Genomic DNA, 22,462 nt, shown 5'->3' on the forward strand with positions numbered 1-22,462 from the left:
AATGGGTGGACAAGAACCTGATGGTGTTTAACACTGAAAAATGCAAGGTTTTCCACTTTGGGAGGAAAAACCTACAGCATCCTTATAGGCTTGGCAGTGCTATGCTGGCTAGCACTACAGAAGAGACTTGGGGGTCAGCATTGACCAATAGATGAACATGAGCCTTCAATGTGATGCTGTGGCTACTGAAGCAACCAAAACACTGGCTTGCATCCATAGATGCTTCTCAAGCAAATCCCGGGACGTCATTCTTCCCTTGTACTCGGCCTTGGTGAGGCCGCAGTTGGAGTACTGAATCCAGTTTTGGGCCCCACAATTCAAAAAGGATGTGGAGAAGCTTGAGAGAGTCCTGCGAAGAGCCACGCGCATGATCAGAAGTCAAGAAAACAGACCTTACGATGACAGGCTGAGAGCTACAGGGCTCTTTAACCTGGAAAAGCATAGGCTCAGGGGCGATCTGATGGCCACCTATAAGTTTATCAGAGGTGACCACCAGTATCTGAGGGAACATTTGTTCACCAGAGCGCCCCAAGGGATGACGAGGTTGAACGGTTATAAACTGCTACAAGACTGTTTCAGGCTGGATGTAAGGAAGAACTTCTTTACTGTCCGAGCCACCAAGGTCTGGAATAGCCTGCCATCGGAGGTGGTTCAAGCATGTACATTGAAGACCTTCAAGAGAAAATTGGATGCTTATCTTGCTGGGATCCTATGACCCCATCTGACTTCTTGCCCTTCGGGTGGGGGGCTGGACTTGATGATCATCTGAGGTCCCTTCCAGCCCTAATGTCTATGAAATCTATGAAATCTGTGGGTATTGGGTAGGGCATATTGTCATGGTTTGTGAATGCAAACATCTCAGGACACTGAACTATATTTGTTTTTGTGGCTCACTGTGATTCCAACTGTGCTAGATTGTCTCCTTTGCCTTAGACTGGAGAAAAGTTACTTTAATCCAGTATCTTTCTATTTCTAATGTCAACTAGAAAAAAACAACAAAATAATAATTCCTTGAATAGAGACAGGCATTTAGCCACATTAGCCTGAAGTCAAGCAGTAGGCAAGGTAGGTATATTTTTACCTTGCCTTCATTTCTTGAACGATCAAGTATGCATGTTGACAATAAGTGTCTCTCTTCCTTTTTTGAATTGTTTTAAGTGTGGTATAAACTGCAGGCCAAATCTGGTCCATGCGGCTATGGCACCTGGCCTGCAGGGCTCCCCACAGGTTGGGAAATTTGGTGGTGGGGACCGGTGGCAATTAATACTGTCATCCCTCTGCTGCTGCCAAATTACCAAACTCCAAGTGGTGGATCAGAAGCAAAATGGTCCCTGGCCCTCTGGTGCTTGGTCAGGCTGTTGCTGCATAGCTGGGCCATTGCTGCAGGCAACATCAGGGTTGGAGGGGTGGTAGGAAAAGCACAGGCCTAGGGCTGGGGTGAGTGGCTGAGCTTTCCCAGCCCTGAGGCTGCTCTCTGAACATGTGCAGATGTTTGGTAGATTGGGTTAACCTGTTCTCAATCAAATTTAGTTCACCTGCTCAGATGAACTAATTTAGATTGGAAAGCCATTTTTTGCCCAGTTTAACCTCCTTGAATATTTGCAGATTGACACTTCTCTCCCCATGTAGCTGGATCTGGCCTGGGACACGTTATCAACCCCTCCCCTCATGTGGCTGAACTAGGGATAGGCCTCTCCCCTGCATGGCTGGAGTGGGCCCAGGTCCTGCCTGCCCTACATGCTGGATCAGGCTCTCTGGCCAGATCTGGCTTGTGGATAGACTAGTCATCAACCATCTGGCCTGTGGGCCAAAAATGTTGGGCACCACTGGTCTAAACCAAGACTTCAGATTCTTAACCCATTAGCTTTCTGTAGTTTTTATAACCTCTATACCCCTCAATGGGTGCCCATTCTTTTCTCTCTCTCCTGTCCATCTTGCCTGTCCCAGCAATGCCCCCTCCTTTTTCCTCTTCCTTCTCTATCCTTGTTATTATAATCAGTGCTTTATATTTACAAGCTCTGCTCCCTGAAGCCCCTTTACAGCATCTGAAAAAGTAAACTGCTGCTTATGAAAGCTTATGCATCTCTGTTTTAATTAATCTATAACCAGGCTGTTCAAGTTCTAAGCCTCATTGACCACAGGACCAGGGGCCACACTACTGCAGGCCATACACTGAGCAGGCTACACCAAGTCCACACTATGGGCTCTTCTCCCCGCATCCAACGCTATGCTGTGAGCTTGTGGGGTACATTATCACTTCTGCATCATGCAAGCACAGTCCTTGGCCTCTGCTGCATCACATAGGTGTGATCCCCACCCCACTACATGTTTTGGATTCTCACTCTCCCACACCTGACCTTCACAGCCCTAGACTCACCCTCAGCTGCCCACACTGCTTCACTGCCCTGATTGCTGAGGCAAAGGCAGGAAGCATAGCTGGAGGTGGGAAGGAAGGAAGAACCTGGAGAGTCCAGCATGATGGGGAGGAATAGTGGCCAAAAAGGAGCCCAGAAGTTACTAACTCTTTGCAGGCCATGTGGCCCACAGGTTGACAGTTGAACAGCCATGGTCTACAGGGTACAAATCCACCCTCCCTTCTGCTTGACTCAGGATGACATGGCTCTCTCATTTGCTTTTTGTTGTTATACTCTACCCTGCCCTTCATCAAGTTGCTGCATAGCACTTCTGTGATGTGCAAACCACTTGATCTCTCTGAGGCCATGCAGAACAAGAGAGTTCTATTCCAGCTGAAGCTGTGGAGAGATGAAACAATTATGTCATATTACAAGATGGAGGGAACTTAATATAGTTTATCTGAATCCACAGCAATTTTCTTGTCTGTCTACTCCGCTCTTGTCTGTCTACCCATGACAAGTGGATGCTAAACCACAGTAATTTCCCATCCAGTGTCATTCAGGGGTAAATCACAGTTTAGCTACTTCCTGCAGAATAGGAGCACACAGGCAAAACAAGAGCAATAGTTGTAATAATGCATAATGCACGAGCAAGTAAACCTACCTCAAGCAGTATAATTACTTCTAGTCATATCCTGATTCTTAGGAGTCTCTGGATGTTTTCTGAAAAGGTGCACATACCTACAAAGTTTCACTAGGTTGGAATCACCACACCAGACGCTTAGGCTATGTTTGCACTACAGTCAGAGAGGTGTGTCTGCAGCACATACAGACACATCTGAATTAACTTTAATCTACCAAGTGTGGTTACTCATAGCAACAAAGTCACACTGATGTGCAGTATGTATCTGTTCCTTGGTGGGCTTGTATAGCTTCCATGGAATCCTGGATTGTCCTGGTTTCACTGCTATTGGTACCCTTGTTGTTCTCAAAAGCCCAAGGAGTTCAGCTTGTAGAATGATAAAGCTTGTTTATTCAAAGAGCACTCTTAATCAGCCACTCTGCAGTTGCCTCCCACCCATTCCCTGGCCAATGTAACACTTATACATGACACTATTAAAGGTATCCACACCTCTTCCCCCTTTACATGTAACATATTCCATCCATGTAATACTAACATTGGAAGTTTAGTTCAACCCATTTGTTAAAGCACATTTTAACAGGTCTCTATTAGTTTTTGTGTTGGCTTTTTAGCTCTAGGTGGTCTTCTAAGTTTCTCTGCATTCTCAATCCTTATTGGTTCAGTTCTTGTTTGGTTTCCCTGTTCAGATGTCTCTACTTCTGCGTCATTTTCAATCTCCTCTGTCATTTCTTCTTGCTTTGTTGTTGGCTCTGTTTCCTTTGGTGAATCTCAGGATGCTGCTTCTTTTCTCCCCTTTACAAGCTGTAAGTGTCACCTGTTCCTTCTGGTTTGACTACTTTATAGTATCTGGGAGCTACTTGATGGGAAACTATTGCTTTGTTGTGCAGATGTGGTAACTCCCTGGAACCCCTGTCATAGTACCATTTTTGTTTGAGTGTCGAATTTTTTAAATGTTTCCATGTTTTGCTTTTCATTCTGATGAGCACGATCCACAAGATTTGGCAGCCTGGTTTTGAGTTTTCTGTTAAATAGCATTTCTGCAGGAGACAATCCATGTTTCATATAATTTAAGAGTAACAGGTAAACATCAGTATGTGAATCCATAGCTTTTTTAAACAGTTTCTTTACTATTTGTACTCCATTTTCCACCAGACCATTGGATTGTGGGTATTTAGGACATAAAGTGATGGAATCTATATTTGTTTGCAAACTCTTTGAAATCAAGACAGTTGAACTGAAGTCCATTGTTTGCTCTCACAACTAGCAAAAATTGATTTGATGTGGGTTATGACAAGGGTTGCTCTGTTGTTCTTTTGAGCAATCCAGTTTCAGGATAGTGAGAATAATAATCCAGCACTAATACATAATTTTTTCCTGCATGCATAAATAAATCAATGTTCATTTGATACCATGGAGCTATAGGCTCCTCCATGACCATTATAGGCTCTTTTCTTTGTCCAGATACGTACTTTAGACACATTTTACAAGCTTTTACAGTATCTTCTATGCCATTATTTATATTGGGCCAATATACAGCACCCCTTGCTTTCTTCTTGCATTTTTCAATGTCGAGATGCCCCTCATGGATTCTATTTAACACCTCTTTCTTTAGCACTGCTGGAACAACAAGTTGTGAGCCTCTGAACAAAATGCCAACCAGTACTGACAGCTCTTCCTTGAACTGAGAGTAGGGGCTAGGTATATGTTCTCCAAGCCAACCAGCACCAATAGTGGTTATCAGTTTTTGCAATGAAGTGTGTTGAGCAGTAGCTTCTGCAATTTAGTGCCCATATTTTATTTGTGACAGGAATCACCCTTTTCATTACATTAACATGTACTATGTCTGAGTCTGGAATTTGGTCATTTTCTATTGGGTTATATGCTCTGGACAACATATCTGCAATAAATAGATGTTTTCCTGGTGTGTACTGTATGTCTAGATCATTCATTTGCAGTTGAAAGAAAAGTCTCTGTAATCTGGGTGGCATGTCTGATAACTCATTTTCTCCCCATGTTTTTGAAGCAAAGCTCCTCCAATGCCTTCTTTAGAAGCATCTGTTGACAATTTAACAGGTCTTTAAGGGTTATAGTATTTTAATACCAGAGCTGTCATTATATTTTCCTTCAAGTTTTTAAATTCGGCTTCATGTTCATGTTCTCATATCCACTGAGCGTTCTTTTGTACGAGTGGTCTAAGGTGTTTGGTTTGCTCTGCTAAGATAGGTCAATATTTCCCTACAAAATTGCTCATTTACAGTAATCTTTGCACTCCTTCCTTATCTGTAGGGGGTGGCATGTTTGTAATGGCTTTAACCCTTGCAGGATCAATTTACACCCCATTCTCAAGACAGCTTTTCTCCCAGATGTGTTATTTCTTTGACCCTGAATTTGCATTTTTTTTTGTTCAGTTTCAAACCTGCTCTGTCAGCTATTTCTGGTTCCTTTCTTAGCCTTAAGTCATGTTCTGCCATAGTATTTTCCCAAATGAATACATCAGCAGTATAAACCATAGTTCCATCAGGACCTTCAGCAGTTTGTTGCAACTTTCTGTGAAATATTTCACATGCAGAACACAGTCCAAAAGGAAGCCTATGAAAGCAATTCCTTCCAAAGGACATATTGAAGGTACACAATCTAGTGCTATTCTTTTCTAGGAGAACTTGCCAAAACCCAGAAGAGGCATCCAAAGTGGAAAAATATGTAGCTTCTACCATACTGCCAAAAACTTTTTCCCTGGTGGGAAAATGCTCCTTTTTGATGTACCTGTTCATTTACTTAGTATCCAGACATAATCTCAAGGATCCATGCCTTGAAACACATCATAAAACTCTTCTCCTATATTTTTGCTTTCTAGTCCCTCAATGGCATCCATTCTCTTAATCAGACCTAGAATTTTACACACTTGCAACCCAATAATTGGCACTAGCATTCCTGAGACTGTTACAAATTGAATGTTTACAATGCTACCCTTGTGTTTAACATGGAGTGCACAAACATCTTTGGTTGCAATCATGTTCCCATTATATGCTCAAAGTTTCACTTTCTTACTCTCATAGTACACAGGTTTAGTTTTCATTTTTTGAATAATGTATTCTGGTATCACATTGAGCTATGCCCTTGTATGTAATTTCAAAGTTACCATTAGTTCACTGGTGTCCAGAGTGATTGTCCAATCCTCAAAAGAATGAACAACTTCGTGCATTGTGCCAATGAGGAATTCTTTCTCTTCCTCATTGCACAGAGCATGCACCTACTGTTTCTGGTGTGATGCATCCTGCTCCTTTCTGCAAACTCTTGCACAGTGATTGAATCTTTTGCATTTGTTGCAATGCTGACCAAATGTAGGGAGTTGCATGGGTTTCTGGTAACCCCCACAGTATTTGCAGCTGACCACTGTTTCTTCAAGCAATTTTCTTTGGCCTCTGCTTGCCTGCTTCATATTGAGCCCTTCCTTCCTGTTTGTGTGTTGCCTCAGGTCTTTGCAGTCTGATAATCCTGTCTAGTTCAGCTTGTTCTGTTTTTTCCTTCAGCTTCTGCAGCCTGGCATATGTTATCTCTGCTGCTTGACACATTCTAAGTGCCTTTTCCAAATTAAGCTCAGGAACCTTTAGCAGTCTTTTCCTGAGGGTTGTTATTCCTTACACCCAATACTATTTGGTCTTTGATCACGGATTCTTAGTTCTCCAAAGCTGCATGTCTGGCTCAGCAGTCTGAGGTCTTTGACAGACTCCTCTTTTGTCTTACATTCTTTATGCTGTTTTAGGTGGAAATTATACTACCCAAAGATTTTGTTTAGGTATACAGTATTCCTCAAACTGTTCTATTACTGTGCCATAGCTTTTCTGTTCTGTTTCTGATAGTTGTAGGCTATTGTAGAGCTTATGAGCCTGCTATATTTAAAAAAAATAGCTACCTTGAGCAGATCATTCTTCTCTGTAGCTCCACTGGCCATCATATATATTGTGAAGCTTTGCTTAAACTTGTTCCAGTTCACTGCTGCATTGCTAGACAGCGTTAACTCATCTGGAATTCTGAGATGCTCCATTTTTCTATATTTCTTTGTACCCCACTCCTGGTACCATGTGTTGCTCTCAAAAGACCAAGGGGTTCAGCTCAGATAGAATGATAAAGCTTGTTTACTCCAACAGGACTCTAAGCCAGCACTCTGCAGTTGCCTCCCATCCTAGGCTAATACATAATACTTTTAAAGGTATCCACACAGTATGTAAGATAGCTGGCTGAAAAGTTAGCTCGGGGATATTTACTTGTTGCTTGTGATGTTTGACGCAGGAAATGCAAAGAGATCCATTCAGTATTTGGATGATTAATACTGCTTCAGAAAAACACTAGTAGTCTGTACCCTAGGCATAGCCCATATCGGCTATTTTAAATGATGGTGCTGAATGCTGTATTTTATTCCCACTTTCAGATTATTTGTTTGGAATAAATATGTCAGCAAGTGTAATGTTTCTAGTTTTATAACTTTGTAAATTCATTCGTTTCTTTATCAAACTAATTGCTTTATTATGTCTCCTCTTTTTTTTTCTTTTTTTCCTTAAATGTAGGTAGGTAAAATTGGGTGGCTGTGTAACTGCACAATGGTAGTCTGCATTGACAATAACACCTTACAGACGATTCCAGTACCCTGTGTCCCACCTGTGAAGCCCAAATGCAGCAATGGTCTTGCTCCTGTGCAGGTGATGGATAAAGATGGATGCTGTTGGCACTGGGAATGTGACTGTAAGTAAAGAATTGGTTAGCTATTTTTTTATGTTTTGAGGAACCAAAACTATTTACAGGAGCTACAGTATTTGTAGCAGAGGCATGTTACGCAAGTTTTACCCTTTATATCTCCAGCAAGGCATATAATTATTATACCTCAGCATCAAAGTAGCCTAGCCAAAAGCTAGGCTTGAAGGAACTACACACCTAGATGAATGGTATTATTATAAGGCCTCAGCTGATTATATTTGAGATAGGCTCAAGCTTTTCAGTATGTATCTTGATCCAGCTGCTTGAAGTGATACTTAACTTTTGGTTCAGAAATTGGGCTGGGGTTTTAACCGGCCTTTTTGTGAAATTAATGATACTTCCTGTTTCAGAGTTGGGTGGAAATATTGCAAAAATAGTTTTTCTGAGAGAATGTTTTGTTTTTATTTCACGTCATATCTGAAATCAGGAAGCACAAGAAACAGAGAATAAGAACAACCAGGCAAAAAGTGTTCAGCTTCTTCAGATTTTAAAGAAGTTCCAGTTTCGGTTTAAATCAAGTTTTAAGTTGATTTGTTTAGCTTAGCTTTTTAAAAAAAAAAAAATCCCAGGTTCTCTTATTCTTATTTAACACCAGTAATCGTAGGATAAATTGTCCTTCCAGTTACTACAAACCTTGTTCATAATCTGATTCAAATTCTGCTTTTTTTCCATGCAAAGTTCAATTAACTCAACTTCTCTTGATAGGCTATTGCACTGGTTGGGGAGATCCACATTACATGACATTTGATGGAGTATCCTATAGCTATCAAGGGAATTGCACATATATCCTGGTTGAAGAGATTAAGAAGGCAGTTGACAATTTTGGGATCTACATTGACAATTACCACTGTGATGCACGAGATACAGTCTCCTGTCCACGCACACTCATTGTGAAACATGAGACCCAGGAAGTGCGCATAGCAACAGTCCAAATGAGTCCTATCAAAGTAGAGGTATTTGAAGAGTGATGTGTAATTCTGATGTCCATTGGATGTACCCTAACTTAATTAGATTATTTTCTCAATATGCTCATTACTTTGGTAGTAATGCTTACACACATGGAACAATTGTCCCATGCACTGCACATAATGCAGTCTTCGATAGGAAAAATAGATTCCTTTTGATAGGAAAGCTACTTCATCTATGTATTTAAATATTATAACATCTCTGCCCTTTCTATAGTTAGATTTTTACAATCCCCCATCTCTCTAAAATATGGGTTATTGAAAGTATCCATTTAAATTGAGCACATAGAATGGGATATAGTTTTATGAATTTGAAGCTTCTGAAGTTGGGTAATATCCTAAAGAAAGACATTTGTAGCATATGAAAGGAGTTCTAATAAGCAAGAGTAGTCCCTTAGTCCTTTGTAAAGCAGAACTGAGGAAAGACAGAAGGCCATTGAATCATTTGGGAATTTGCACAAGAGGACACACACATCTCAATTTAGAGATGAAAAATCAAACTCTGGGGCCAAAATGTTTCTAAAAGTTTCCTTAGTAGGTCAATGGTTTGGTATAGTTCATTTTTTCAAGTGTGAGGTCATTATCAAATGTATTTCAATGTTCAGTATGATGTTTCAAGACAGAGCTGTGGCATGGATGCTTTTCCTTTTCTAAAGAGGCAAAGTAGTCTAGCCTCATAGAGTATAAGAGGTAGATACATAAGATATCACCGTGTTCTGTACAAGTCACTGATGCATTTGCTTTCTCCCTCTATTCCATTTTCATTTTATAATGAGCAAATGAGCATAGATCAAATATATTACTGTTATCACCTGTGTTTGGAACATTTTGAAGAAGGAAAGAGAATTTCAGCTTGTTGCAAAGGAAATTTATTATGCATTTCCTCTTATATTTAATGGGGCTATGGGGATTTAAGCATGCTTTCTACTTCATGTTAACCTCCTGCATGTACATTTTTACCTCATGGAAGTTTTTCTTTCTTTCACTGTGACATAAGCTGCCATGTTTCATCTTCAGCACAAGAGCATGAACATGGGAAGCTACTGTGGAATAACTGATGTGCTGTGAATCCTTCATCATATTTACTTCACAGGGGGCACGCTTTGCACATGCATTTTCTAGTACCTTGTGAGGTACTAGGAAAATCTGCAATATCCTGTTTTAATGTGTATTAACTAAAGAGCATGAGGCACTTTTACATGTGCTATGAGGTGGAGGGGGGCAACACTTTCATTAGAGTGACTCCAAGAGCTGATCTAATTAAAGTGTTACAGCATCTCATGTATCAGCATCCCTGCACTTAAAAATGGCAGTGGGGGCTTTTGAACTAAAGCATGTTCAACAAGCTTTAGTTCAAGCACTCATGCCACTACTTTTAAGTATGGGGACACTGATACACCAGATGCAGGAGGCTGCTGGAGCTCAGTAATAATTACCCTCCAACAGACTCAATTGTTCCAACGTAACGTGCTGTAATTACAGTGCATCGGAGCAGCCTCTGCATTCATGTTCAGGCACCTAGTTTTTAAGTGATGTTTAATGTGCATTATTCTGTCTTAATGCACATTAACTAAATAGCATGTTTTTAAGTGATGTTTTAATGCGCATCAAAATAAGCTAATGCACATTAAAATGCATGTGTAGACATGCCTAGTGACTTGCTTGGTTGCCATGCCTATAGAAACATACAACCCATAGATGTAGACAACAAGGAAGATGGGAGCCCTAACCCAAATATTATTTACCTTTATGCTATATTTCCAATGCACCTTAATGATAAATATATTCTTTTTACAAACGTTAAACAAAATATATGCCTCTTCTCTGTTTTCCTTTGCACATTAGGTACTTGTAAACCAACAAGAGGTAGCTACACCTTACCAAAAATTTGGATTGAAAATCTTTGGATCAGGCATAAATCAGGTGGTGGAAATTCCTGAACTTAAGATTAATATAACCTACAATGGCTTGGCCTTTTCTATTAGAATGCCATACGGCCAGTTTGTCAACAATACCCAAGGACAGTGTGGTAAGGATGCATTTTTTCTCCTTTTAGAATTAAATATAAAAAGCTAAATGAATGCCCTAACAGTAAGAAACTCAATATACGATCCTCTGATTGGTGGAAATAAATAAAGGACCATTTTATGCTGGATATTTGTGTGCAACTATTACTTCATTCCCTTCCTGTTTGTAGGGATTTGCAACAACGACCCAACAGATGACTGCAGGCTACCCAATGGAGAATCAGATTGTGAAAGGATGGCAGATAGGTGGCAAGTTAATGACCCTAACAAGCCAGAGTGCCATTCAGTCATACCATCTACAAAAGCACCTAAGGTTACGCCCTCAGTCACAACAGCCTGCAAAGCATCTGCACTTTGCGAGCTCCTTATTAAGGGAAGGTAAATATGTCATGGGCATGCACAGACCTTTATCCTTTAAAATGTAACAGCATTTCTGAATTCCAAGCACTCCACAATGTTTCCTCATCTCTAGCAAGATTTTTTTCTATTTTTGTTATTCTTTTTCCTCATCTCTTGTTCACATTTTATGATCCTTTAGTTTCTGCAACCTTCTTGTTGCACCTCAGCCTTCTTTGGAATACTCATAATCTTCTGTGCGCTCTTAGTCTTCCTCAGGCCCTTCTACATCCCTGGAGACCCTCTGATTCATTTTCAGAACATGGCTCCAGAAGAGAAAAATTTTCAGCCAGCTCTAATCTAAAAATGAAATTTTTGGTGGCGAGGATAGTTGAACAATTGAAGTCAATGTTTTAGAAGCCTGCACTCTAATGGACCATGTATCTCTTAGCAATTAGTCCTGTTCAAATCTCCGTGAACACAAATATACTCTATGACATAAAAAAGCACATTGAGCTGCATATGGGCCAGTCAGGAACTAATCTTAATATATCTTTCTGATTCTAGCTTGTTTGAGGAGTGCCGTAAGTTTATCAAACCTGAAAGATACTATGCAGCCTGTGTGTTCGACACCTGCACTATTCCCAATGCTAAGTTGGAGTGCTCCAGTTTGCAGATCTATGCTGCCATCTGTGCTGACCAGGGTTTCTGCGTTAACTGGAGAAGTCGGACCAAGGGCACCTGTGGTATGTAGGAGACGGGGAGGGGTTAGGAATTGCCATTTAGCCTGACTAGTTTGGAAATCCTGTTGGGTCTTATTTTAACATCTTCCCTGATAATTAGGGAGGTTTGTCCTCCGTGGCCAGAATTTGAAGCATCTTAGTAGCGCCTTGACTTAGGTACCGCCTCATCTAAAGTTTAAGTGCCTGTCCTGGGCAGAGATTCAAAATGACCCATTTAGATGCATCTCATCCCTATATGGTCAGAGAAGAGATTTCAGAGATGCCTAAGAATAATTCAGGTCCATAGAGACTCTATATAGAGAATGGAGACTGGAGGTCATCTACAAAGGGTGGTTCAGAAAGGGTACTTAGAGCTAGGCAACAGGAAATGTTAAAGCACAAGCATGTTTTTGAGCTCTCACAATTTCAAGCTATCTGTTATTTGTCTCTTTTTCCTTACAACCCATCCCACTTCTGAGCTAGTTGAACAGGAAGTTTCTAAAGATAGGTATTACCCACTTTTTGACTAATAATCTTATGGGTAGAGTGTTCACCAAGGAAATGGGAGAGCTGGGTAACACCTTCCTCCCCCAAGGTGATTTGAATGCACACCTCCCACTCACTAGCTGAATGCTCTTAACCACTGAACTGTAGAAAAGGTTCAGTGAGGGCATTCTCCAGCCTTCCTGTTAAAGGTGGGCCACTGGGCAGCAAGGTATGCAAGAGTCATGGGATCAGAAGAAGACACAAGAAAGAGCCTGACTCTATAACCCACTCGGAGGGGAATCCTGTGTTCCGGTCTTTGTTGGTGTGCTTATTTCTGCTTTTAAATCAATGCCTTTCTAATGCATGAGAAATACATAAACAGTACAGGGAGGAAACATAAAGGAGACTACCTCCGTAACCCTAGCACTTGTGGCACTCCCTTGGAATATGGGAATCTTGGGGTCTGTTTCCTGATGCTTGCACGGTTTTTGCATTTTGTATTATGCTATCATTACCTAAACAGAAGATATAAACAGGATTGCAAAGGGCAGGCACTGGCACCACTGATAATCCAATACAGTAGATGTGAGCTAGATAAGAAAGAAATGCCACCTAACTTCTGGTTCTCTTTTAGCTGTAAGTGCCATATGGAACAAGTGGTTGCTCCAGGCCAGTTCTGAATATGAGTGCTCCTCACTAAGGCTAAGGGAAATCATTCTTTGGGACCCAGGTGGCTAAAGTGCACTTAAGTACCCTGTCTAATGAGGAACTTTGAATCTGGCTTGAATCTCTAATAACAGTAAAAAAAAAAAATTTCACAGGCTTTGTTCAAGAAATTTTGCTGGAGAAATTTTCAGTTGAAGAGCCCATGGATGAACCTATGAGAAGTATATGTGCACTAAGTGTACCTGAAACACCATCTAATAGCATGCACAAATGCCTGCATTTATAGATCATATATAGGGACCAACCAAATTCCCAGCGGAAGTGAGCTGCACGGCAGCTTCTTTAATTTTGCAGGTTCCCCTGCACACAGGGCCTGGTTGCTGATTGGCTGAGGGGCCATGACAGTCCTTCTGCTTGATGCTGACTGTCTGGGAGGTAAAAATAGTGCCATATTTAAAACCACAATTTTCACTTACCTGCTGATCAGGAGTGAACAGTGGGGCCTCTCTGCCAATCAGTGGGGGAGGCAAATGGGGGAACCTACAAAATTAAAGGAGCTTCCATATGCAGTCCACTTCCGCTGTGACGTCAGTAGGTCCCTAATCATAGATTTTGCAGGCATGATTTTAACAGGTGCATCAGTTTCTTTGTAGGTACAGTAGAATCGCCTTTGAAAATACTTGTCCTTAAGAAATTCCAACTAACAAAAATATTCAGTATTAAAAACTCAAATCCTGGTCTTGCCCCAACACAACAGAACAAGGCATTTCTGTGCATGTTACTTTATGTAAGATCACTTAACACCCAGAGACCCCACATTAACTAGGTACTTAGTGGAGAGTTATGGGTGGATTTTTACCCTGTTAACTTCAAATTAGTTGACTTCCATGCTTCTCATTTAGACCTTCAGTGCTACTGAATGAGGTATTCTTTATCTATTTGTTTCCAGTGTTTGTTTGAAGATTGTCAAACATAAATAGGAAAATGCATAGTTGTCAATGTTCTGTTTCCTGGGGTTGACTTAATGGGCCTCCATATGATGGCCTGACTGATTGCTCCCCCCTTCTCTCTGTTTCTTTTCTTTTCCAGCTCTTAAATGCCCATCACAAAAAGAATATAGAGCATGTGGTCCTATTGAAGAAAAGACCTGCAAAACAAGGTAAGTAGTTACTTCTCTGCCAAGTAGCAAACTATTTAGTGGTAGCTAGCCCATAAAGAAATTAGTGAAACCAAACTTTAAAATCTTAATATTGTCTCTAAAAGTACAAGCACACAACACTTTTACCTGGTAGTAAATGGAATTTACTGCACAAACAAAATAGAGTGAACACATGAAGCACATCCCGACTATACAAAAAATTACTCTAGTCCAGATTAAAGTTCCTTCACTATGTGGAAAATGTACTACATAAAACATACAATGTGTCAAGCCCTGTACCCAGCTTTAGCCCAAGGTAGCCATTTGCACAATACAAATTGCCCCGCCCTCCACTTACTGGCCAGATTCTATAATAGCACCTACTGCAGGCAGCTACTTTGGGAGAGGTGGTTGAGTACCTGCTTTGTACTGCTGAGTCAACGTACTAGGGAGTAAAACCTAAGATAAATTACTCTATAGTAACCAGGCTGTGCATCCATATCCTTATAGACAAACTTTGAACCAGCTATCAAAATAATAACTACCTTTATCTTCTTGTTGCACCTCTGACATGACTAAATTAGCTTCTGTACAAAATGAAATAAATTATGACTTGAAACAGGATTGCTTGTAGTCCACAAATCTCATGGATACCGTTTCTTTTGCCTGTATCTTTCTGAGTAAAATAAATTTGCCTCAACTTTCCATTATCTGTGTATCTCTCTGCTGATAATGGTGGTCTTCTGCAATTTCTATCCTATGTAGCCCAGAAGAACAAGACAGTAACAAAAAAGCAGAAGGCTGCTTCTGCCCCAATGGGACAATGCTGTATAGTCCTGGTATGGATGTCTGTGTAAAAACCTGTGGTACGTTTTTTATCTTTATCTTTTGATGTTGTCTAGCTATGTAAGTTTTAGTTTTGAATTAGCATGTTAAATCAGTGGTAACGAAGGTTTATCTTTTTCTATCTGCAGGGTGTGTTGGACCAGATAATATACCACGAGAGGTACATTTACTTTTCTTTCAAGTTGTTTTTGTCTCATCCAAATATGCCATGTTTTGTGAAGACCCCCAGATTTTCAACCAGGCTTTTACTTGATTGGGTGTCTCAAATTTTAAAACCCTTGATTTATACTTAGCTTAATCTGATTGATGGAAGATATTGTCTAGACAGCTACTAATAACGTTTCCAGATAGAAGTATAATTAATGTATAGCTCCTCTGTTTTGCTTTCCATCATATGCTCAAAGACAGATATGTATACATAAATAAATACACACATAACACTGATAAAATAGTCCCTTATAAAATAGCTGTATTTTAATTTTTTTTCTCTAAGTATTGACCTTTCATCCATTTTCTCTTTCCTATCTTTTGTAACAGTTTGGGGAGAAATTTATCTTTGACTGTCAGAATTGCACTTGTCTGGATGGTGGAAATGGCATCATTTGTGAGCCTCGCCAATGTGCTGCGCAAGAAAATAAGCCACAATGTACTGGAGAAGGCTTTTATGAGGTTGTTGAAGTCATCCCTAATGACATTTGTTGCAACAAAACTGTCTGCAGTAAGTTCATCCTTTGGCACTCTACTGTCCCTTGGAAGTGGAAAGGCAGAAAAAAGTTGAAGAGGCTAGCACCAGACATTCTTAGATGAGCCAGGAAATCATATTTTTATGTATGTTTTTCAAAAAGGAGCTGGTCTTTTTTAAAGGATGCACTGCTTTTGAACTAACAGTTTGCTGTGCTGCAGTTCAGAAAAAAATAATCTGATTTTTTTTTAATTCTTGAGTTCAGAGTCATGTCATACTCAGTGGGGCATCTACACACACACTTACAGCAGAGTTGACTAATTAGCTCTGCAGTAAAGTGTCATACTATTAGGCTGGCGTAAATTAATTAACTCCACCATACGAAAGTATTGTCTGACACAAGTACTATCCCATGGCAGAGTTATTTACTCCACTGGAATGCATGTGTAGATGCTTCCTGGGGCTGGCTGGGGCATAAAGGTGCTACAGTTCAGGGGCTGCCTGCCAACTAGGTCCATACTGAACACTCCCATGCCCCTGCCAGCCCTTCTGCAGCATGTTGAGCCAGGGTAGAGTAGCTCCATGCTCTATGGTTTCGGGTGTACATGTAAATGCTGCACCTGGAAGCAATAAACTCGAGCATGAACGTGCTGGAGTTTATTCAGGTGCACTAATTTCATTTGTAGATGCGTCCAGTGTGACACAATGATATAATGTAGAACAATACATGGATCTTGGTTTTTTTGTTTTGCAATAGCTGATTGCAGTCCTGGAGATAAGGTCTCATAGTAGTTCTCCAATTATTAATCTGCATAGTACACTGTTACAGTTTTCTCATGTGTGATGGCTATATGCTACATTGGTCTTCACCATCCAGTGAATCTTCCACCATTCAGTAACTAGGTCTACTGGCTTCCACTGGATCGGATGTGGCATATACAAAGTGTATAGAGATGAAGGTAATTTGCAGAGCAAGGAGTCTACAACCTCTCTTCTCTAGGAAGCTTAGTGCCAAATATCACCACCCCAAAAGGAGGCAGTGCTAACTGTTTAGAACTACCAAGGAGATGTCTTGTTCTGATGCATCCTCTAGGTGTAGCTTCTGCCAGTGGATTTTCAGACCACCTTGGAAGAGCAGATAATGGCACCACCACTATCATTCCTTTGAATCCTATTACAGGGGAGCAACTGACCTTACTGGTGCTGGGAATTTCAAATGGCACATTCTTCCATGAGAGGGAATGAATCTGTCTCATTGTGTATATATCCATAGCTTGTGCATTATAATAGTAAAGTGGTGAACTGGGACTCATGGTCCAAAGGCAGCAGGTATACAAGGCAGTATCAACCCATTCCTAGCTCAGAGCAGGCAGAGATTTCAGATCAGAGAGCTGTAGGATGAGAAGTGCCATTGCAAACAGTGTTTCTGTATTACTCTATTTTTTAGCTGAAATACTAAATGATTAGGGCTAAGGTAAGTGAGATTAGCCTGTGAAGCTCAGCTCTGCTAAATGGTTGGACCAAGAACTTATAAACATATATCAATCTACATTTTTCTTGGCTTTTCCCCTTTTCAGGATGCAACACGAACTTGTGCATAAGCAAACCACCTATATGTAAACCAGGATTTGAAGTTCAGTCCTCTATTCCCCATGATGGGTGCTGTCCTCAGTATAAGTGCAGTAAGTCTTTTATCAGCATAATATTGTAGTCAGTATTTCACTTCACATTTGGGAGTGAGGATAGTATAAGCTTGTCTGTTGGAAGGGGTAGCAGAATTGATCGTATTGTCTAGGTTTCTACTAGGGGTAAACCAGGAAACAGCTGAGGAAATAGTAGTGCAAGCAGGTCAAGTAATTTTGTTCAAGGTCAAATATTTCTGGTTATATGCCTGTGTAAGGGTAATGGGAGATTTGACCAGGATTACATTCCCCATTCAAGCCTCCATAATCAAATGCCCCTATGAGCATTCACAACAAGAAAAGCTGGTGAACCATCCCTATGTCATCCCAAGAAGAGCAGGAAATAGTTTGCATCTGTCAAATGGGGTTTGTAGGGTATAAAACCTAGGATATAGATATTGTGCTGTATTTATCAAACCAGACAGACTTCTTGTTTGGCAGGTACATTTTGTGCCTTGTCACACTTGAACAGGGTGCAATACAAGATGAGAGATTGGGCTATATTTTTTAGAATGTGTTTTATGATATTTTGTGGAGGAAGTGGCCAAGACATGGATTAAAAAATTCAGTACTTCAGTTGTTCACATAATTATAAACTCCCATCTCTTTTCACAGTTTCCAAGAGAGTTTGTGTATACGACGCTGCTGAGTACCAGGTAAGTCCCCATGTCTTTGCATAAGGGATTGTTGGATGAAACCATATGAGGGACTCATACATGTGAATCCCAACAACATCCTTTAACAGAGGGGCTTTGAAGCAGGTTGCCTCTTATACAGTCCATTTTTAGAGACACTCAGATTGCAATAGTAGATGTATCAGTTACATAGAGCCTAAAACCTGTTGGAAAAAGTTGCTACATATCACAAAAATGCTGTTTCCAAGTAGCAGAACCAGGGATATATTTGTTCTTAATATAAAATGATCGTATACCGAAAACGGTGCACATTTAATGTCAGCACTCCGTTGCTCTGTTTCAATGCACCATTGTCAAAACTATAAAGAATTGGGTAAAAGTCATATTCTGAACTGATATATACCTCATACTGTTCTCTTAACTTCATCTGTTATTTTGTGGGCTTTTAAAAGGTGCCTGTTACCTTAAGAGCTTGGTACACCTTCATCATCTAGGGCTTCAATAGAAACACTAAACTAGGTTAGGTATTAAACTACCCACTTTACCTGCACAAGTCCAGCTCTTTACATAAAACTGTTGACTATCAGTTCCTATGCATCTACAATATGTTTTCCTAGTAGCTGCTTATTTTAGAGTGATTTTAGACATTGGAAATGGCTGACACATTGCACCTTGCTAATACCTGGATTCTGGCTTTTTTTTTTTTCCTGTTTTTTCTTTTTTTTTTTATTCTAGCCCGGTCGTCCAGTCTTTAAGGATAAGTGTCAAAAATGTAAATGCACTGAGCATATGGATAACAGCACTGAACTAAATATCATCTCATGTGAACCTCTTCCATGTAACACAAAATGTGATCAAGTAAGAGAGATTTGTTTGTGTAAATATTGATATTTTTCTGAAAAACACAATCATGATTGAGAGAGGTGTGATTTAAGCAAGGGTCTGGGAGCTAGGAATTCATAGAGCTTCTCTTCTAGCTCTAACAGTGATTTATTTGGCAATTAGTTTTCTTTCTCTTTAAAAAAAAAGGTGGAGTGGAGAATAATGATGCTTGATATATGTTGCTTAAAGCTTTATAATCATATTGTGACAATTACTTAGTAAATACCTATAAAGTGCTTTGGAGATAAATAGATACTCAAAGACTAAACATATCTATTATAATAGCTGTGTTTATATCTTACTTTTATTTATACTTAGATTTTTAAAATCTTTTTTATATTTACCTGTTGATTTTTCCATTGCAGAAACCAACTGCTCTAAATAATCTTTAAAATTATAATCAGTTCTGCCATTTGGCTGGCTTCCCTGAGACAATCCTTTAATATGGTGCTGGTATTATTAGTTTGTTTTATTTAATAAAAAAAGCTTTTAACTTTTTTTTTTTAAAGGGATATGAACTTAGTAAGCCTGCAAAAGGTGAGTGCTGTGGAACGTGTATCCAGACAAAATGTGTCATGCAAACATCAGGTGGCAATGTCCTCATCTTGAGTGTAAGTGTACTCTGATGTAAATGGTGTACTAGACGTGTAACAATCCTTGTCTTCCTTAAAGCATGTGTTCAGAGGAAAGACATAGCAATTAGTGAGGCAAGATAAAGATCATGAAGTTTCAGAGGCTGATCGGATTCAGTTATCAAAATTTCTCTTGCCTGGAGAACTTGGGAACTCAGACTTTTTTAGAAGAATCTTTTGGGTATGATAAGTCAGAAATATTATGAGAAGAACCATTCCAGACTGTTTCTTTCCTCTCCAGGAAGAGGAAAATACTGGTAAAAGCTTAAATATGAATGATTTTTGTTTTGAGGGGGGAGAGGCTTTTTTGGGTTCTTCTTATTTGATGTATGCTCATTGGTCCTTCTGTAATCAAAATCTCATTCAGTCATTTTTCATTGACTCCAGAGTTTCCTTGCTCCCAAACAGGGAGCAAGAGAGAGGGAGAGAGAGAGAGAGAGAGAGAGAGAGAGAGAGAGAGAGAGTGAGTGTGTGTGTGTGTGTGTGTGTGTGTGTGTGTGTGTGTGTGTGTGTGTATTCTTATGAGGTGGTGGAGGTGGATAGCTAGCCAGGTTCAAAAAGGGACTGGATAAATTCATGGATGATAGATCTATTAATGGATATTGAACAGAATGGTTAGAGATGTTTCCTTTGGCATCTCTAAACCTATAGTGGTAGATGCTGGGGAGGGTAATGAATCGGGGATAGATCATTCTAGAGATATTTGGTTCAATGCTCTCCCTCTACAGCATCCACTTCTGCCACTGTTGGAGACAAAGATAGTGGACTACAGTATATGGACAGTAGGTCTGATCCAGTATGGCACTTATTGTGTGTGTGTGTGTGTATTAGGGCTGTGCAAAGCTTCAGTCCCTGATTCAATTCGGTGGAGATTTGGCCCGATTCAGTGACTGAATCTCCAAATTCGAATTGAATCAGGAGACCCTTTAATCTCTCTGAATTGAATCATGACCCTCAAAATTGATTCAGAGAGATTTGGAAAGATTCAGTGATTCAGATATAGACAGTTTTAAATGTTTTTTCTACATACCTCAAGGTACCAGGTGGCTCATGAATGCTGCGATGCTGGGGCGGATGGAGCGTCCCACAGGAGCACGGGGGGGCTCTCCAGCACACTCGGCAGGAGACCTGGAACTGGACCAAAAGCACTTCCGGTCCACTTCTGGGTCCACTAGGGAGCGTGCCAGGCTCCCCCCCCACCCCCCATGCCCCTCTGGCTTGGCGACTGGTGCCTCCTGAGTCTGTGGGGGAGCAACCGGGGTCACCTCATGGATGATTGCTGAGCCAGGAGGGTGGGGGGGGCGGCCCACGTGCTCGGCGGCAGACCCAGAACCACTTCCAGGTTCGCCACTGATCACATGGGGGCACCCCCCATGCTCCTGTGGGATGCTCCATCTGCGCCAGCTTTGCAGCATTCACAAGCTGTGCCTGGTATCTCGAGGTATGTAGAAAAAACATTTAAAGCTGAATCTATGGCCAAATCACTGATTCTCCAAATCAGCATCGAATCTTCAGATTCGGCCGAATCGAATTGGGGACAGTGATCCGAATCAACTAATTGAATCACAGTCCCAGATTCAGGCTGAATCCAAATCCAAATTGAATATGGCCCGTTTCACAGACCCTGAGTGTGCATGTGTGCACTTAGCTCAAGAGAAATTCCTTATAGAAATATAGAGATCACCTCAATCAACGCAACTTCAGAATGCAGATATATCCCTCTCTAAGCCAGTACAGTTGTGTATCTACAGTCTATAGACTGAGATATGAGAAGGAAGTCACTTTTGGAGGATAAGAAGATTTCAGAGTCATTTCTCAATTTCTCTCTGCTATTCCCATTTTTATATAGCCTGCTGAAATCAAAAATGATCCAAGAGACAACTGCACTCTTTATAGTTGTGTGAATTTCCATGACCAGTTCATCTCCTCCACCTCGAAGATTACCTGCCAACCATTCAATGAGCAGAACTGTAAGCCTGTAAGTAAATGCAAAATGCTCACCCTCAGTTCTCATTTTAGTTTGATGTAGCCACCACAGTAGCAAGAGAGGCCATACTAGGTTTTACTAAAAGTATTAAATCCCTGATCAGAAATGCTAATATTACTATTTCTATTAAATTATCTTCAGCAAGCTGCCATCCACGCAGGGGCCCATAGTTCATCTACTACATGTACATTGAAGTTTCTAGTTGGCAATTATCTTCCCATAGCCTCAAAATAGTCATCTATAATGTCTTAACGTTTTATATTCTGTCAGATCAAAGGGCAGCAAATTTCTTGAGTGCCATGTAGACAGAGTAGTTGCAAGGAACAGGCCAAGGTTTAAACACACCCACTTTGGACATTTTTATATGCACTCTGGGAAGAGGGCACTTTAATTACAGTGGCTGCAAGAAGGTGAGAACTAAACCTGGCTGGGAGTGAAGCTTGCATTGTTAGGCATGCTACAGGTGAGTTCATGTGGATTGTTTGCTGATGACACAAAGGGTCTGCTGAGCCCTGGGAAGCAGAAGAACCCAGGGCATTATAGTTTGTGTTTCTGAGCCCAGAGAAAGACTGTTGCTGATTAAAGAGCTCAAGGACTGATTTGAGCCAGGCTAGCTGGCAAAACCCTACATGCCCCCACTACCATTTTGAAGCAAAGGAACACTGATGAATGGCACACAGAGGCTGGCTGGAGCACAGTAATTACTACACTCCAGCAGACTCAGTTAATTGAGTCTGCTCCAACGCACTGTAATTACAGGTGCCAGAGCAGCCTCCCAGCTTGTGTACAGAAACCCTTTCAGTCTAAAGTGTTGGGATATACAGAGAGCTCATATATAAAACTGTGGAATTGTTGCTAAATAATTGAGGTGAATGTCATATGTCTTGAGCTTTTCCTTCAAATAATTGTATTTTTCAGCAGATTCTACTGTAGACTCATAGATTCATAGATGTTAGGGTCGGAAGGGACCTCAATAGATCATCGAGTCCGACACCCTGCATAAGCAGGAAAGAGTGCTGGGTCTAGA

At 40.6% G+C, this 22,462-nt stretch overlaps 1 protein-coding gene across 1 annotated transcript in view; it reads left to right on the forward strand.

Annotated features, from left to right (window-relative positions):
* MUC2 (mucin 2, oligomeric mucus/gel-forming) overlaps window positions 1-22,462 on the forward strand; it is a 98,057-nt gene that overhangs the window by 68,725 nt on the left and 6,870 nt on the right. Inside the window, 14 exon segments of the mRNA XM_059721337.1 lie at window positions 7,563-7,737; window positions 8,455-8,702; window positions 10,560-10,743; window positions 10,912-11,119; window positions 11,645-11,823; window positions 14,041-14,110; window positions 14,855-14,955; window positions 15,064-15,095; window positions 15,473-15,653; window positions 17,195-17,299; window positions 17,915-17,955; window positions 18,670-18,792; window positions 19,326-19,427; window positions 21,298-21,426. Of these exon segments, the coding sequence (XP_059577320.1) occupies window positions 7,563-7,737; window positions 8,455-8,702; window positions 10,560-10,743; window positions 10,912-11,119; window positions 11,645-11,823; window positions 14,041-14,110; window positions 14,855-14,955; window positions 15,064-15,095; window positions 15,473-15,653; window positions 17,195-17,299; window positions 17,915-17,955; window positions 18,670-18,792; window positions 19,326-19,427; window positions 21,298-21,426 (1,878 nt within the window).

Source organism: Alligator mississippiensis, chromosome 2 (assembly GCF_030867095.1).
Source record: "Alligator mississippiensis isolate rAllMis1 chromosome 2, rAllMis1, whole genome shotgun sequence".
NCBI classification, from domain to species: domain Eukaryota; kingdom Metazoa; phylum Chordata; order Crocodylia; family Alligatoridae; genus Alligator; species Alligator mississippiensis.